Source organism: Sus scrofa, chromosome 9, assembly GCF_000003025.6.
Source record: "Sus scrofa isolate TJ Tabasco breed Duroc chromosome 9, Sscrofa11.1, whole genome shotgun sequence".
NCBI lineage: Eukaryota > Metazoa > Chordata > Mammalia > Artiodactyla > Suidae > Sus > Sus scrofa.
The window spans coordinates 9,525,997-9,543,426 of NC_010451.4; the positions used below are offsets into that span (position 1 = coordinate 9,525,997).

Here is a 17,430-nt window from a genome sequence, read left to right on the forward strand (position 1 = left end):
GACATAGGCAGCTGGTGGAGAAGGGGGCAGCTCTCCGGAACCTCATCCCAGTGACCCCCAGACCCGGCTCACCTTCCCGATGCGGGGGTTCCTCTTTGGGCTTGGGGTGCATTAGGGTGAAAGGCAGTTCCACGGCCACGTCACTGAAAGAGACCCAGACCTGTTGAGCCTCAAGCCCAATCCCAGGCTGTGGGACTCAGTGTCCCGTCAGGGAGGATTGGGAAGGGTTTGACAGTCAGAGGAGGTAGCTCTGGGCCAGGAGGCAGGAAATCTGGCCCCGAGCCCCGGTTCCACCATGCCCTGAGCATCGGTCCCTCTGGGAGTTGCAGTGAGAGACCTTTTCCGCTGGCTCCAAGAAGAAGTGGGAACTTCCCTTTTCCTGAGAAGGATCCCTGGATTCCCACGAGCTGGGTGGAGGCCTAGGGGTGGGAAAAGGATGACCCAGCGTAGTGTGCCTCTGGGTCACTGGGTGGCTCCAGAGGTGCCGGGGGGGGGGGGGACTGCTGGCCTCAGATGACCACAGCCAGCCCCGCATCCCTGACGCTGTGCTTCCCAACTTCCTGGCTGGATTCCTCCCTCTCACGCTGTTCTATCTCCCAACCTATGCAGGAGGCTCTTGCGAAAGTGCTTGGGCAGCCCCAGTCCCCTGCAGTCAAGGTGATGCACTGCTGAGGTCAGTTTAACCAAATTCAGCCTGGATGGGACCCAGGCCACAGGGCTGCGTATACTGTGCACAGAGCCTTGAAGCGACGGGGTGGGGGCAGGACAGGAGAGGTGCTGCCACCAGCTGGTGCTTCTCACCAGGCCTCGCTCCTCTTGTCCTTGACGGGCGGAGGGGTAACAAGAGCAGACATTCACGTGGTGCTGACTCTGTGCCAGAGCATCTTCTAGAGTCACTCATTTAATCATCACAAGAACCCTGCTATTGTACCCAATGTACAGACCGGGAAACTGAGACCAAGGAGAACACATAGCGTGTCCAAGGCCATACAGCTACAAAAGGAAAGTGCCAGACTGAGGAGTCTGCCTCCCTATGTCACATCCTTAAGCACCGTGTGATAACAGGGGTCAGAACGGAGAAGGTGGCTCCCCCTCCCCCTCCCCCATCCCGCTTTCTACTCCAGACAAAAGCAGCCCTGAAAGCCCCTCCACTCCATTCAGGGTGCTGTCACCCTATGGAGCCCTGTCAACTGTGAGCACCTCCAGGCAAAGCCTCCTCTTACAGACCCTGCGGCCAGGGTCCTGTGAAGGGGAGAACGGGGCACAGGGGAATGGAGTGGCTACGGGCACAGCTTCTGCAAACAGAAAGCCTGTTCCGCCAGCCCCACAAGAGCTTAGACGCACTTTATTTATTTATTTATTTATTTTTGCCTTTCTAAGGCCACACCTGCGGCATATGGAGGTTCCCAGGATAGGGGTCTAATTGGAGCTGTTGCTGCTGGCCTGCACCACAGCCACAGCAACGCCAGATCCAAGCCGCATCTTCCACCTACACCACAGCTCACAGCAATGCCAGATCTTTAACCCACTGAGCGAGGCCAGGGATTGAACCCGAAACCTCATGGTTCCTAGTTGGATTCAGTAACCACTGAGTCACGACGGGAACTCCCACTTTACATCTTTGAGTCTCCCAGAACTCACTTGGAAAAATGGGGCTGTAACTACGTCTACCTTCTAGAACCACTTCCAGAGGTGATGTAGGTAAAAGACCTTCCTTTTTGCTTCCAAAGGGGATTGTGTCTTCAGATTCACTTGGAAAAGTGAGCTATCAGAATGGAAGCTGGTAGAAGCTTAAGACGGCCAATCTTCTCTAAAGCCATCCAGGATACGGATAGAAGAATCTGAACCTCAACCTTCCACCAGGTTCTGGGCAATTAAGGGCAGAGGGTATGTCTGATGCCTCTCTGAGTCCTTGGCCCCTAGCACAAGGCTAGGTCACATTGGGTTCAGGAAGTCTTTGCTGAATTATATTGAATCGAACTGAACTGAGTTAATTTCACCTCTCCAAATGGACTGAGAGTTCTTGGGCTGAGTCATATTGGCATCTTGTGACAGGAAGAAGCTAAACCACTGGGTCTGGGGCTCAGGCGTTTTTGGAAGGTACGAGGATGCAGCTGGGTCCTTCCAAGGAAGTGGTGTCTACAAAGTGGCTCTCCTCGGGATCCTGCTGAGCCACAGCGCTTAGTTCTCGTTGTGTAGGCGTTTGACAGCCAGGAGACTTGCATTTCTCTAAAATACTCCATAAAAGAGATCCGAGTTCCCGTCGTGGCGCAGTGGTTAACGAACCTGACTAGGAACCATGAGGTTTCGGGTCGATCCTTGGCCTTGCTCAGTGGGTTAAGGATCCGGTGTTGCCATGAGCTGTGGTGTAGGTCGCAGATGCGGCTTGGATCCCACATTGCTGTGGCCCTGGCACAGGCCGGCGGCGGCGGCTACAGCTCTGATTCGACCCCTAGCCTGGGAACCTCCATATGCTGCAGGAGTGGCCCTAGAAAAGGCAAAAAGATAAATAAATAAATAAATAAATAAATAAATAAATAAAAAAGGGACTGATCGGGGCCCACTGCCCAGAGCAATGAAGCCAGCTCTTTTTTTTTTTTTTTTTTTTTTGCTTTTTATGCACCTGCGGCATATGGACATTCCCAGGCTAGGGATCGAATTGGAGCTGCAGCTGCTGGCCTACACCACAGCCACAGCCACCCAGGATCCAAGCTGCGTCTGTACCTACACCACAGCTCATGCAATGCTGGATCCTTAACCCCCGGAGCCAGGCCAGGGATCAAACCCACCTCCTCAAGGATCCTAGTTGGGTTCCTTAACCTCTGAGCCATGAAAGGAACTCCCAACGAAGCTAGCTTTGCTCTCTGCAAAGAGCCTTGTCACTTGGGTGGGATGGGGGAGCAGGTCGAGGTTTTAAAGGAGAAACAGCACCTCCCCTGCCCCCCACCTTGGAGAGGGTCCTAGTTGCCTGAGCCGGGCAATCGAAAGTGACCGCTAAGGGTCCTCCCAACCCAGTGCCCGAGGTTCTGGACACTCAGGCCAGTGGTCTCTGGGCCCTGCAGGAAGGTGGGTTGATCCATTTGAAGGGAGGGGCTTTACCTGGATGCAAGATCTCCCAACAGGCTGGGTGGGTCAGAGGAGGCGGGAGAGGTGGTCAGGAGAGAGTTCAGAGAGGAAGAAAACAGAAAGCACGTTCATTCACCACCGCAGTTCCCCTCTGGGTAGAGAAGACCTGGGCCCCACTCCACCCCACCCCCCACCCCGTGCAGCTGAAATTGCTCAGCCAGGAAGGCACAGAAAGAACAGGAGCCCTGCTAGGGGAACTGAGACCCAGGCCCTGCTCAGCCAAACGCCCTGCAAGGCCCAGCTGAGCCCCAGGGTCACCATCTATAAAGGAGACCTAAAAGCTGAGACTTATAAGCTAAGCCCCGAGTCACCTGCCCTGGGGAGGCTGAGGCCGTCCAAGGGCAGAAGGCGGCACTTTAGGATTCCCTGAGGATTCCTCTAGAAGCCTGAGGCAGACGCTGGGTCCTGCAAGAGTCCCAGGCCACAGGATTTAGGATTTGGGACTCTGAGCTGTCCTATGATATGTGGTTGGTGTTACACAGTGCCACCTGCACGTGACATTCTAATAACAAAGGGGATTCAATGGCTAATGCTATCGGCTTTCCAATCTTTCCACTGAAGTTCATGAATTCAAACAAAATCCCTCTGACAAATTAGGAAGCCCAATTCTAGATTTATAACAACAGGTAGGCGCCATATATGGGGAAAGTGGGAGTTCTTTCTGAGCTTCCACCAGGCTACACTCCAGGTCAGGGACTATGTTTGGTTCACAGCAGTGACCCCAGAATTTAGCCCATGGCCTGAGATTAGGGGAGGAAATTTCAGAATGTGTTGGGGTTATCGTTGGGGCCTCTGTTTCCCCACCTATAAAACGGGAGTGTCAGAACATCCCCAATCCAGCTCTGGATTCTGAGCGCCTGGTGCCATTTCCCCAGCAGATGAGTGTGGGCATGAGCAGGGGTGGGCGCTGTGCCCTGAGATGTGATGACGGGCATGGCACCTGCTTGGAGGCCCCACAGCACAGACTCCGAGGAAGCTTCCCCCATCCCCCCCTGCCCAGACCCAGATGGGGAAGAGGAAGAGAAGTAGGGGCAGGAGGGAGAAGCAGGCGGGGGAAGAGGAGCATGAAGGAGGAAGAGCAGCAACGGGGCAGCCAAAGGGTCCAGCAGACAGGCCGAGGGGGCCGTGGTGTGGCTCTCCGGGACCTCCCCAGGGCACTCCGGCCGCGAGGCTGGGCTGACTCACCCGCCCCGAGACACCACCAGCTTCACCTTCACTTTGTAGGAAACAATGATGCCGAGGACCTCCCGGTTGGCTCCTTCCCTCAACCTGCACGATGACAGACGGGAGTCGGGAGGCGGGACGCGGCAGGGCGGGCTGTGCTGGGGGCAGGAGCCACTCAGCGTGTGAGAAAGGCAAGGGCCGCCCTCAGGGAGCGGGAACCAGAGCCCTGGGTTCCAAGTCTGGCTGTGTGGCCCTGGGAACCCCCCCACCTCCCCTCCTGGGGCCTGAGTCCCAGCAGTGGGGTGAGGGGTGGCTCATCCCGCTCTGCTTTGGGGTCAGCGCCCGTGTTCAGAGAGGGGAGGGGAGGAGGTACCAGGGGAGACCCTGTGGGCAGTGGTGCCTCAACTAGGTGCTGAAGGCAGGGAGGATCTGAGCCAGGGAGGAGGAAGGAGGCCAAGGCTCGGAGGGGAATGGGGAGCCATGCAGGGGCTGGTGAGAGAGGGTTTGGGCTGCAGAGGCATGTCAACCCCCCGGGGAGAGCCAGACCCCCTCGGGCAGGCAAGATGGATCCCCGCACCCCCATGTCTCCACCAGAGTAAGGTGGTGACCTTGGGGTAGGAGTGACCATATGGCGCTCGGACCCCTGCCTTCCAGGGACACCCCCGAGCGTGGTTTAGCCCAGCTCACTGCCCTCATCTCTCCACACTCCCCAAGCCCACTTCCCGGTTCATCCCCTCCTGTTAGGACCCTTCCAGAAGCCACTTCCTTCCTCCCTCCCTCCCTTGCCTTCTTCCTTCCAGCCTGGCTCTGCCTCGGGGACACAGTCCATCCAACTGAAGACACAAGGTCAAGGCAACTGCCTCTTACAGGAAGCCTCTCCAGGTTGCCCTCCCCTAGGCAAGCCAGCAGAGCCCAGCACTAAGACAGCCTGGTCCAGGGGTCCACTTTTCTCCCTGGGGCAGCCCTGGATAGAAGTGGGGGCTGGGGGAAAGCTTTGGTGGCAGGTCAAGGGCCTGAGGACGGACCCTGGACCAGCTTGAGGAGAGGGTAGGCTGGGCCGGTGCTGGGTGTGGACCCATGAGGGGGAGGCGGGGAGCCAGGGCAGGGGGGACGTCCGAGAGCCTGGGGCTAGGGAGGGCGGGTCCTCACAGGGTGCTGGAGGCCAGGTTCGTGTCCTCATGCTTGAGTTTCCCGTCCAGGGCGAGGCCCCGCTTCTCTCGGTTGTTGGCCAGGAAGGGAGTCAGCGTGTAGACCTTGCAGAACGTCGAGCTGGGCGCCACTGTGTCACTGGGAAGAAGGGAGGCAGGGACGGAGATGGCTCCCCAAGGCCAACACCAGCCTCGCAGCCAGCCCAGCCAGGACACGGGGCCGCCTGGCCCTGCTCTAAGCCCCTTCTCCATGGAGGACCCACGGGACCAGGCCCACCCCTGTCACCCAAAAGGGGCGCATCTCTGCTCCACAGGCAAACAGCAGACACTGAGATGACCCAAGGACTTCATTCGGGGTGTGCAAACCACCAAACGTTTTAAAAAATTCAGTGCACCACTGGCACCTTGCTGGTTTTTTTTTTTTTTTTTTTTTTTTTTTTTTAGCAGCCTTGCTGTTTTTGACGAGGGTAATTTTTTAGTGGAGAGAGCAGACTTTATTATTTTTTTCTAACATATTATTATGCAAAATTTCAAACATACAGGAACACTGAAAGATTTGTGCAGTGAGCACCCATGTCCCCGCCCCCGAGGTTCTGCGACGACGACGAAACCCTTACTGGAGTCCCCTCATCGACATCCATCGCGGGGGGGTGGGGGGGGGTGCTTGGACTGCTAAGTGTTCATCTGCTTCGGCTCCATCCCCCATCCCCCTTTTCGACAATGACAGAGCTGGCCTCGGGGCCTGGGTTCAGCCACTGGCCAGCTCTGTGAGCTTGAGCAACTCACATCTGTCTGGGCCACTTCCTCCTCTGCATGGGGGAGGGGGGGGGGCGCAGCGGCAACCCCAATGGTGGGGGGTGGGTTCATGAGCACTAAGCAAGACTCTCAGTGAGAGTCTGTTAGTGAGGGCTCAGTGAGGGCTGTTAGTTTAGGTGCTGGGGACACAGGGACGGCTGAGATTTTCCACTCTTTGGGGATTTTATGTTACTCTGGGCCTAGATTCGTTTTATTTCGTCCCCACTTCTCTCTTTTAATCTATGCCTTGTGGCTTTGACTTTTTTAAAATCAAGAGTGAGTATCAGGGAGTTCCCATTGTGACTCAGCGTTACTGAATCCAACTAGCAACCATGAGGACGCAGGTTTGAGCCCTGGCCTCGCTTAGTGGGTTAAGGATCCAGTATTGCCGTGGCTGCGGTGTAGGCCAGCAGCTGCAGCTTCAATTCAGCCCCTAGCCTAGGAACTTCCATATGCCATGGGTGCAGCCCTAAAGAAAAAAAAAAAAACAGAGTAGGTATCAAGAGTTCCCTGGCAGCCTAGGGGTTAGGATTCAGCATTTCCACTGCTGCAGCCCAGGTTCAATCCCTGGTCTGGGAACTGAGATCCCACATTAAGCTGCTGCACGCCATAGCCAAAAAAAAAAGACTGGATATAAGAAATATCCAGGAGTTCCCGTCGTGGTGCAGTGGTTAATGAATCTGACTAGGAACCATGAGGTTGCAGGTTCGGTCCCTGCCCTTGCTCAGTGGGTTAAGGATCCGGCGTTGCCATGAGCTGTGGTGTAGGTTGCAGATGCGGCTCGGATCCCACGTTGCTGTGGCTGTGGGGTAGGCCAGTGGCTACAGCTCCTATTGACCCCCAGCCTGGGAACCTCCATATGCCGTGGAAGCAGCCCAAAGAAATAGCAAAAAGACAAAAAAAAAAAAAAAAAAAAAAAAAAAAATCAGGGTGTCAAAAAGCAAAGACTGAAACAAAATAAAACAAAACAAAAGAAATATCCAATAACAGGGACATGTCTGATCCAATCATCACTTGTTTTCCTACGTGGTATTAAGAACAATCTCAAAGACCAGATAGTAACATTTTAAAAATGTTTTTAGATTACAAAAATACTGTTATTGTATGTAAATAAACACACACATACATGAAAAATTACACGAAATGCAATTGCCCTAAAAGATTATTTGCAGGGCAGGAGAAAAAAGAGGTATGTCTTCTAATAGGACCATCTACTTCTTTTGAGTGAGAAAAAATGTTTCACATAAGATCGCCCCTCTTGGAGTTCCCATGTGGCGCAGTGGAAAGGAATCTGACTAGTAACCATGAGGTTGCAGGTTCAATCCCTTGCCTCACTCAGTGGGTTAAGGATCCAGGGTTGCTGTGAGCTGTGGTGTAGGTCACAGGCATGGCTCAGATCTGGCGTTGCTGTGGCTGTGGTGTAGGCTGGCGGCTACAGCTCCAATTGAACCCCTAGTCTGGGGACCTTCACATGCCGTGGGTGCAGCCCTAAAAAGCAAAAACAAAACAAAACAAACAAACAAACAAAAAACAAAACAAAAAAAAACTCTCCTCTTGCCTTAACAAACTTGGGACAAAGTTTCCTGCTCAACCACAGCATCCTTCCTCGAACTAGATTTAGTTTGGTATAATTATTTTCTACTCTCCCACACAAACCTTTTTACGCAATGACTTGGATCATTCCTTTATCCAACAAGAAAAGCTGTGACCCTACTGCCTTACTCTCTTTGCCTTGGCTGCCAGGAAGCTCAAAGCAAAGTCCCACCTTTCAATCTAGGTTTCTGGTACAGTGTAATTATTCTCTTCTTTCCCTAACCCATCCTCATAGATTCACTAGCTTTTATTTTGTCTTTTTCTCTTTCATTGGTCTTCTGCCTGCATGCAGCATGCATTTCTGTGTAGCTAAACCAAGTGGCTAATTGCTAAAAGCCTGTTCAGGATCGTCTGCTCAAGGACATCTGAGGCCAGGCCCTCTGTCAGGTGATGAAAAGCCATGTGGACCTGTAGTGGTTTCCGTTCCTCGCCCAACCCCTCCCCCCCACAAGAGCTGGGCTTGTTTTCACTTACTCAGCCTCTTCCATGGCCACCGGACACTTGTACTGGGCTGTGTTGAAAAGGCAGATGTCTGCATACTGGCGCACTGGGGAGGAAGAGGGAAGCAAGGTGGGGTGAGCCAGGGTGCAGCTCCCAGGCATCCCAGGCTCCCCGAGTTGGGGTGCTCAGCCTCAGCCAGAGTCCACCGGGCGCTTCCGCAGGAGGCGGACCCCTCCTCTCCCCGAAGGGCAGCCCCACGTGCCCGTTCTCTTCCACAACCAAACATCTCCCCCTCCGGGACCGCTCTACCCAGAACCCAGGGAACTAAGGGAAGAAGGGACTTCAGCAGTAAACTCACTACCGACCATAAGTGGCCGGTGCTACCAGCCGCAAAAGCCTTACCCTTGGTTTAGAGCCGGCCTTGCGCTTCCCCGCGGGCCAGTAGTTATTTACAAGGCTGTTAGCAAAGGAGGAGCCTTCGGCTACCCCGACCCCTGGGAAGAGTCCCTCCTGGCCACCCCCTGGCTGGCCCTCGCCCGGGTACCCGAGATCTTGATCTTCTTCACCGTCTTGTTGGTGTTGTTGGTGACGTGGACATTGACGCTGATGGGCTCTCCGTGGTAGTAGATCTGGGGGGCGTGAGAAGGGAGGGAGAGGGGTGGTTGGGAGGATTCCAAAGCTCGAGGTGACAGAAAGGGAGAGGAGGTTCCCCCCGATCCCCGACTTCTCCTGGGGTTCCCCAGGCCTTGGCCACTCTGACATGGGCCCCAACTTCATCAGACACTTCCCACTGATGCTAAGCCACCAGGCATGTTAGACTTAAGTGCCTTTGTGGGACCGTGAAAGATGACGAGTTAAAGGGTGACCATTCTGGGTTCCAGTCCTGGGTTGGTCCCCAGGCGTAATGACAACAGTAACAATAAAAATAATGAGGATCAGAGCGGTGGGACCTTGGACAGGTTACCTAAGGAACCGCCCTGTACGAGGAGCAGGTGACATATCAAAGCCCAGCTGGTTCCGGCTGCCTGGAATTTAGACTCAGGAGGGTCTGAAAGAAGCTGGAGAAAGGTGGGGAAGGACTGACCCATTCACTCGGGGAAGCAGCTCTGAAGCCTCCTTGAAGAGCCTCGACTCGCATCTTGGCCCAAGAGCCTGCCTTCAGCTGCCCCCACTCCAAGAGGAAGAGAGGGTGCTCACGCTTCTAGGGAGGATGGGGGTGCAGGGGGAGGGCCAGGACCCAGGACCCCGCTGGGGGTACTCTGACTTCTGAAGTCAAGGGCCACCCCTTTCGTCCCCAGGAGGCTTCTCCAAATCCCTCAGGGGAGGTCTCAGATCCCGAGCCCTGTGGTCCTCAGGCTGGGGGCGGAAGCTCCTACCGAGGAGTCCCAGAGGCCCCGAGAGCTGGGATCCGAGGCTTCCGCCCCGGGGAGAGAGCCCCCACCCCCCGCCAAGCCCGAGCCCCCTACCTCCTTATCCAGGGAAGCCTCTAGATGCAAGGGCTTGTCCGACATGAGGAACTGCCTGGTGGTCTCGGCGGTGGGCTGGGGGCCGGGCCTCTCCGGGGCATACTGCACCTTCCGGATGACCAGACGCACGGAGTTCCTAGAGGGGATGGCAGAGCAGAAGACACCACGGTCACCTGCCGCCACCCCTTGCCCTGCGACCCTCACATCCCTCTCTGGCCTAAGAGGCTGCCATGGCTCCCGCGGCCTTGGAACCTGGTCCAAAACCCAGAGGTGGGCATGTGGCCTTGACACCATCTGGTCCCCCTTCAAGCCCCTCCGTCTCGTCCCCCAGCTCCCCCTACTTTCTCACTATCGCCCCTGATAGTCTGTCTTATTTCTTTCCTTTTCTTTTCTTTTTTTGTTCTTTTAGGGCTGCACCTGCGACCTATGGAGGGCTCCAGGCGAGGGGTCGAATCAGAGCTGTAGCTGCCGGCCTACACCACAGCCACAGCAAATGAGATCGAAGCCATGTCTTTGACCTACACCACAGCTCACGGCAACGCCGGATCCTTAACCCCCTGAGCGAGGCCAGGGATAGAACCTGCGTCCTCATGGATGCTAGTCTGGGTTCATTACCGCTGAGCCACGTCGGGAACTCCCTATCTGGTCCTATTTCTGAAGCTTTGCTTACGCTCAGTCCCAGCCTATAACATCCCCTTCCAGCTTCCGCCCTCATCCGCTTCCTTCCCCGAGGTCAACTGACCTTCCTTCCTCAAGGTCAACTGCTCTGAACTCCTACCACATCAGGGGCCAAGCCATCCCGTGGCAGCACGTTATGTGGCTCTGTGTCTTGGTAGCCAGCAGGATGCTAAGAAAGCGACTATGTTTCACTTCCTGCGTCCCCATGGCACCTAAGAACGTGAGCTCTTTCAGGATAGACGTTTCTGTCTAAATCGTTGACTGCTATGTTCTCAGTACCTACGACAACGCCGGCCGCCATGTACTGAATACCTGCTGAGTATTTATTAAATAAAAATGTGCACGGGGACAAGGGCCCCAGGAAGAACGGGGGCTTGAGGAGGTGATGAGTTCAGGGAAAGGACGCATATGCAGTCAGGCGACGAGGACCAGTAAAGGAGATAAAGACTCAGTGAGATGAGGGTGGCCCGGCGACGGGGCTCAGGGAGGACAGCAGGACAGGCAGTCTCCGTGGGGGCTGGGTGTGCTGGCATCCCTGATTCTCAGAGAAGCCACCTCCGTTCCCTGGAGCCAGACAGCCAGGATTCAAGTCCTAGCCCTCCCCTTACTAACGGCATGACCTTGAGTAAATGAACCCCTGGGCCTCAGTTTCCTCATCTGTAAAATGGCGACAATGGCAGGACCCTCTTCTTACGCTTGCTGTGTGGATTAAATTAGCTCGTACGTGTCCATCACTTTGAACTGTGTCTGGTGTATAATAAGCTCTTGATAAGTGCGAGCTGCTGTATTATGTTAAGGGGTAACTCTGGCGTGGCTTTAAAATGTCCCATGGGTGCAGGTTGAGAGTGCTGGCTCTCAGGGCTGCCTCCCCCGCCTTGCTCTGGCTAGACCCCCTACCACAACCTACAACCCCCTTCCTTTTTCCTGGTCTCAGGTCTTCAGAAGAAAAAGGGTACAGAGAAGCAGAGGAGACGGGTTCCCTCTCGCCACGCACATGAGCTGCCAGGCTGGAGTGGGAGACGCCTGCAATGCCACATGTAACCACCAGGTGGCAACTTGGCCCACTCACCAAGGGGTTGCAGCGCCGGTGACTGGGGGCAGGGGCTGCAGAGTTGCTGGCTAAGCCCTTCCAGGAGGCCAAGCGCAGTCTGAGCCCAGGAGGGGCAGGTATGGGAGCGGGGCTGGGCAGCTCACCCCAGAGGTAAGGGCCAGCTACTCCCGGCAGCTGGTCTGGGCTTTCTGTCCAGCCAGGGCTGTGTCTCTCCAGTAAAATGCTTCCCTCCTCTGAGACAAGGCTGACCTCCTCCTCTCTCTGCCCTGGGCAGCTTCACCTTCTCCACTTCCCTCCTTTGCTCAGGGGCCTCCACGGACACAGCTCCCTCCCCTCCCCCCCGACCCCCCTTGCCACCCCCAACCCCCTGCTGATGGCCTCCCAAGAGAACTGGGAAGTTGGGCCAGAATGGCAGGGGAAACATCTTGCTCACTGTTGAAAACAATCTGAATTTCAGGTTTTTTCCAAAACAAATTAAAGGACACGAAGTCTGGAGAGGAAGAGATTAGAGGCAGGGAGATGAAGGAAGTGGGTACAGAGTGGTGCCAAGGACAAAGCGCTGAGGCCTGAGCCAGAGCAACGGAGCCACCTCCTCCAGGAAGCCCTCCCGACCTGCCAGCCTTCCCCTGTGCCCTCTGCAGAGTTCCCAAGGCTGGAATGCAGCCCCTCCTCACACACTTCCAGGCATTGTTCCTTCTATCCTCTTCGGACTTTTCCGATCCTGTCTCCCCCGACGGCCAGCAGGCAGCCCACACCCAGGCGGCCGAAGCTGCCTCTCCTCACCGCTTGTGGATCTTCTCCTCCAGGTTCTCTGCACAGAAGGCTTTTACTTCGTAGTCCACACCGCAGGCCTGTGGGGAAGGGTTTCTGAGCACAGGGCCTTGGAGAGGGCAGGCTCCTGTGGGCACGGCTGGCCTGCCCTCATTTACCAAGGCCACGGGACAGGAACACATGTTCCCACAGCCTGAGCCCTCTCGTGCACCGTGCACTGCGCTGCAAAGGAAAAAGTGCAGGGCTGCCTCCCCCATCCGACCCTCCCACGGAGCTGCTCCCTGACCGGCTCCTCTGAAGACTCCTGTCCACATCGAGGCAGCCGCCCAGCAAGGACAGCGGGACCTCGGCAGCCCCGCGCAGGGAGCGCCGCCTGCACGCGGACCCCGCACTGACCGCTGTGCCCTTCAGCATTCACTCCACCCTCCGGACACGCCACAAGGCAGGTCCCATCACCTCCATGTCGCAGATCTGAGGCCTGAGAGGTTCTCCGAGCCTCAGTCTCCCCCCCTGAGAAATGGTGATGGGTGCACCTCCACACAAGGTTGTGAGGCCCGACCGTTGTCCAGAGAACATTCTGCAGCCAACACCGAAGGGCAAGTGACTCAGGAGAGGCCCTGGGCACATCACTGAGCCAGGGGGCAAGGATGATACCATACCTGTCGCCCCATCTGAAAAGACTCCTCATCTGAGGTGGGATCAGCCTGGTCTAGACACAGGAGGTGTCTACAGGGAGGGTTCCAGCACCCCCAGAGAGAAGGTGGGGACTGGGGACACAGCGTCCTGGACCCAGAGAGATGCTCCCTTGGGGGGACCCACCTTCCCTGTGTCTTCAGGCCCCGGCTGCAACGTCACAGAGCATGGGAGGTTCGGAGGGATCTGTGAAGAGGACAGACGGACCTGTCACATTCACCTCGGGCCTCCCTGGGTCTCCGCCCCCACCCCCACCCCCCATTCATCAGAGCAGGGGCCCCTCAGGACAGGCTCCTTCCATCAGACTAGGGAATTCAGAGGACAGGCCACGTCTCCGCCATCAGACCACGCCGGGCCACGCCCCGTGTGAGACCAGAGGTCCCTCCAGCAAAGCCAAGAATTTCAGTGCTTTTCTTTATCTAAGGGTTTAGCCCAGCACAGGCCCCACAGAAGGAGAGCGGCAAAGGTCTTTCCAAGAAGTCCGCTGTGGTAGGCAGAGAAGTGGCCTCCCCCAGGGGTCTACCTCCTACTCTCCAAAGCCCAGCACTGTTGCCTTAAACGGCCCAAACGACTTTACAGGTGTGATGGAGGCTCCCGCGATGGGGAGAGTGGTCCCGATTATCCAGGTGGGCCTGATGTAAGCACAGGGTCCTTAACCGTGAAAGCAGGAAGCAGAGAAGTCAGCATCAGAGAGATGGGATCCGAGAAAGACAGGCTGGGCCCCTGCTGGCTTTGAAGATGGACCAGCGGTGGGCTGGGGCCAAAGAGTGTGAAATTGAAGCAGGAAAAAGCAAGGAAACAGAGTCCCTCCTGGAGCCTCCAGAACCAAGGCAGCCCTGCTGATACTGGATTTTTAGCCCAGTGAGACCTGTTGTGGACTTCCGACCTCCAGAACTGTAAGATAACACCTTTGTGGGATTTTTTTGAGTTTTTTTAGGGCCACACTTGCAGCATATGGAAGATCCCAGGCTGGGGGTCAAGTCGGAGCTGCAGCTGCCAGCCTGCACCACAGCCACACAGATCCGAGCCTCGCCCGTGAACTGCACCACAGCTCACGGCAACGCCAGATCTTTAACCCACGGAGCGAGGCCGGGATCCAACTCGCATCCTCATGGGTATTCGTCAGATTCGTTGCCACTGCGTCACAAGAGGAACTCCCACCACAGTTGTGTTTTAATTTGCAGGTTTAATTACAACCCGGTTTGCAGTGGTTTGTTACAGCAGCCACAGGAAACCACGAGAGGGTGGCTCTTTCTGTCTCTGACCCCCACAGAAAGCTGGGAGATTTCACTGATCGAAGAATCAGAGTCTGAGAAACAGGAAACTTGAAACTCCAGATTCTTGGAGTGGAAAGGGAGCCGAGCAGGGAAATCTCGCCCTCCTCATTTGTGAGCTGGGTGGGGGCCGGCTCGTGGGCAGCAGGTCTGAGGGAGGAGACGGCCCATCCCCCTCTTCCCCCCACCAATGACCTGGACTCAGGAGGGTCTGGGGATCAGCCCAGGGGTTAAAGGTGACGCCCCCTGGCAGTGCCCAGAGAAGAGACACTCACCAGGCGGTGTTAAGTGCCAGCGCCCTGGCCAGCGAACGCTGGGGGACTGGGTGGCACGGAGCAGCTGCCCCAGTTTGCCCCCTGGGAGGGGGGGCCACCCAGGGGGCTTGCTAGAGGTGAGGCTTCTGGAATGGGGCCCCCGGGGGGCTGGCAGTCCCTGACCTCAAAGGTGAAAGGGTAGGCGTGCTCGCCCAGCTTCTTGATGAGGCGCTCCTGCAGCCGCGTCAGGGGCTTCTTGTCCTCGGGGGCCGGCGGGAAGGACTGCACGTTGGCCACAAACAGGTCCTTGCGAAAGGTCAGGCCCAGGACATCCAGGTCCTCCCGGCCGTATCGGAAGGCGCAGGTCAGCGTCACGTAGACTGCGGGGGCAGGGGACACTGAGGAGGGGCCGGGGGGCCGGGGAGCAGCCAACACGCGCCCCAGCCCTGGGACTGGCTCCACCAGAGGCATGGATCTGTCCCTGGGCGCCTCCCCGGGGAAGGGCGCGCTGCCCTTGGGACAGGGAGGGGGGGGGGCCGTCAGGGGCCTGGCCCCTGGGACGAGGCGGGGGCTGACTGCTGGGTCCGTTCAGCTTTCCCCACCCCTCCCAACCCAGCAGCCCAGGGCACGGGGGCGAAGGGGCTCTGACGGGTTCACAGGGGCCGGGAAGGAGCACAGGGGAGTGGAGTCGGGGGAAAACAAGCCTGGGTGGTGTCCCGAAGTCATGAGGGCTTGCCCCGCCCAACCCCTGCCTCCCGCCTTCCTGCTGACCTCGGACCATCCCTTCGCCCCCCCCAGGAATCAGTCTTCTCTTCTGGACAGTGAGTGAGGGCCTAACTCCTACCCTGTTTGCATTCCCAGCCTCCCGACAGCATGATGGATGGGTGGGTGGATGCCAAGGGCATTAAGAGGGTCTCCCAAAGGGGGCGTGGCCACGGCCGCCCAGCCAGACGAGGCCAGAGCACCTGCTCTGACGCTGGTTAGAGCTGTCAAAGGAAGAGCCAGTGGGGAGGGACAGGGACCGGCTTGCTGCCTCTCCTCCTGCCAGCGTTCTGTCTGGGAGTCAGGGAGGCCTTGGGACTGGGGGTTCTGGGGGAGGAGAGGCCCCCTGACAGGCTGGCGGGGGGACAGCTCACCTCTCCTCTCCTTGAGATACTCAGGATCCACCAGGACCACGCCATCTGCAGGAAAAACAGAGAGTGAGCAGACTTGACCTCTCAAACTTCTGAGCCCCAAAGACCAAGTTAAATTCAAACCCACCCATCTGTCTGTCCAAAAGCATCATGAAAAAGAGGCGGAGGCCAGCAGCTCCCAGGAGACGAGTCCACTATGCCCCCCACCCCCACCGAGGCCAGCCTCACAGACCCAACAGGTTGTTTAACTTGCCTTTTTTTTTTTTTTTTTTTTTGGCTTTTTAGGGCTGTACCTGCAGCATATGGAGGTTCCCAGGCCTAAGGGTCCACAGAGCCACAGCAGCCCGGGATCCGAGCTGCATCTGCGACCTACACCACAGCTCACGGCAACGCCGGATCCTTAACCCACTGAGTGAGGCCAGGGATCGAACCGGCAACCTCAGGGTTCCTAGTCGGATTCGTTTCCACCGCGCCATGATGGGAACTCTAAGGTTATATAACTTCTGTTTCTTCATCTGGGAGATACTATGCTGGCTCCCAAACCCCAATATCAAGCGGAAAGGCCACGGCCACACCTTCCACAGATTCTCTAAGGTCCTCGGCAGGCTCTGTGCCAAACCCCTTAACACCCCTGCAGCGACACGGGCATCTGTTCACCGAGAGGCGAAGGCATGAATGGCCTCCCCTCGGTTCAGGTCAGGTTTGCCGCTAGTGAAATCCTGTATCAAGCCTATGAGCAAGTTGCAGCGCTCTAAGATTCTGGATGCGGGATGTAGGGATCAGGCTTCTGATTCTGGGCTACGTACCTCACAGGGCTCCTGTGAGGACCACGTGAATTAATGTGTGCAGAGGGTGGGAGAGTGCCTGGCACAGGTGACCCCATGGAGAATGTCCCAAGGCCTGGCCTTGGGAAGGCAGAATCCAGCTGAAGACAAAGGATGTTTTCTCTGCCCAGAACCCCAGGAGACCAGAAAGACTGGTTTGGGGGCACTCCCTCGCCTGTCATCCCCCATCTAACCCACCACCACCCCCATCCCACACTGGCCCACAGCCAGCCGCTCAGAGAAGCTCAGAGGCCACATTAGGAAGGGAGGGCCCTGCGAGCTCCTGGTCACCACCCCCCCCACCCCCAGTGCTGGGCAGGTCCAGGGCACAGCTGGTCAAGGGCACGCCCACCCCATGTCCAGAGCCTGCCGGGCCCCTTCCCTCCTTTCCTGGGGGGTTTCCTCTGTGCCTGGGCGCCAGGGACTGAGCGGAACCCCAGGAGGGGGACCCTGACAAGGGCACTCCCCTAACAAGGGGTCCCCCGGAAGCTCCCTGGGGGAGGGAAGCTGGAGCCAGGGCGTAACGGTCATCAGTTAGATGACCAAGGGACAGCCAGCCCATGGTGGCAGCGACAAGAGCCTTGCTCTGAGGCTTGGAGAGCTGATCCCGGAGGCTGGCGGAGGAAGGAGGGCCTGGCCCAGACCTTAAACGTCCGGTGTGTGAGGCTGGGGCTTGGACTTGCCCCCAAGTTTGAAGGGCAGCCAGGGGGATAGTTAAGCATCGGGAAGAACTAACCAGCTCAGTGCTGTAAGGGAGAAAGTTCTCTCTGCGGGTCATTTGATCAGCTCTGGCGTGCTCTGCGATCCACAGGGCCTGGCATGAAACGGGTGCCCTGTGGACACTTGTCAAGCCGTTCTCAGGGTGCCTGTGTGCATTGGGGGAGCCAGAGCCCTCCTGCTCCTGCCCCTCCCCTGGCCCCTGCGCCCCCACCACGACCCTCAAAGGCCCCGGCTTCAGACCGCCTGCAGGCAGCCCCGCCTTGGAGCCGCCACAGGCAAACACAGAGTCCTGCCTCCTG

General features: G+C 57.1%; 1 protein-coding gene across 9 annotated transcripts in view; it reads right to left on the reverse strand.

The window, feature by feature from the left end:
- The window catches only part of ARRB1 (arrestin beta 1), an 80,503-nt gene that overhangs the window by 9,053 nt on the left and 54,020 nt on the right, over window positions 1–17,430 (reverse strand). For 5 of the 9 annotated variants that reach the window (XM_003357198.4, XM_021062514.1, XM_013979141.2 and 2 more), the window contains exons 4-14: window positions 15,591–15,635; window positions 14,638–14,834; window positions 13,053–13,112; window positions 12,246–12,313; window positions 9,734–9,869; window positions 8,812–8,896; window positions 8,301–8,373; window positions 5,440–5,577; window positions 4,312–4,395; window positions 3,100–3,123; window positions 73–143 (exon numbers count right to left, since the gene is read on the reverse strand). In XM_003357198.4, coding sequence (XP_003357246.1) covers window positions 73–143; window positions 3,100–3,123; window positions 4,312–4,395; window positions 5,440–5,577; window positions 8,301–8,373; window positions 8,812–8,896; window positions 9,734–9,869; window positions 12,246–12,313; window positions 13,053–13,112; window positions 14,638–14,834; window positions 15,591–15,635 — 981 coding nt within the window. The remainder of the gene's footprint in view (window positions 1–72; window positions 144–3,099; window positions 3,124–4,311; window positions 4,396–5,439; window positions 5,578–8,300; window positions 8,374–8,811; window positions 8,897–9,733; window positions 9,870–12,245; window positions 12,314–13,052; window positions 13,113–14,637; window positions 14,835–15,590; window positions 15,636–17,430) is intronic. The other 4 variants (XM_021062515.1, XM_021062516.1, XM_021062517.1 and 1 more) reach the window with 1 other exon arrangement.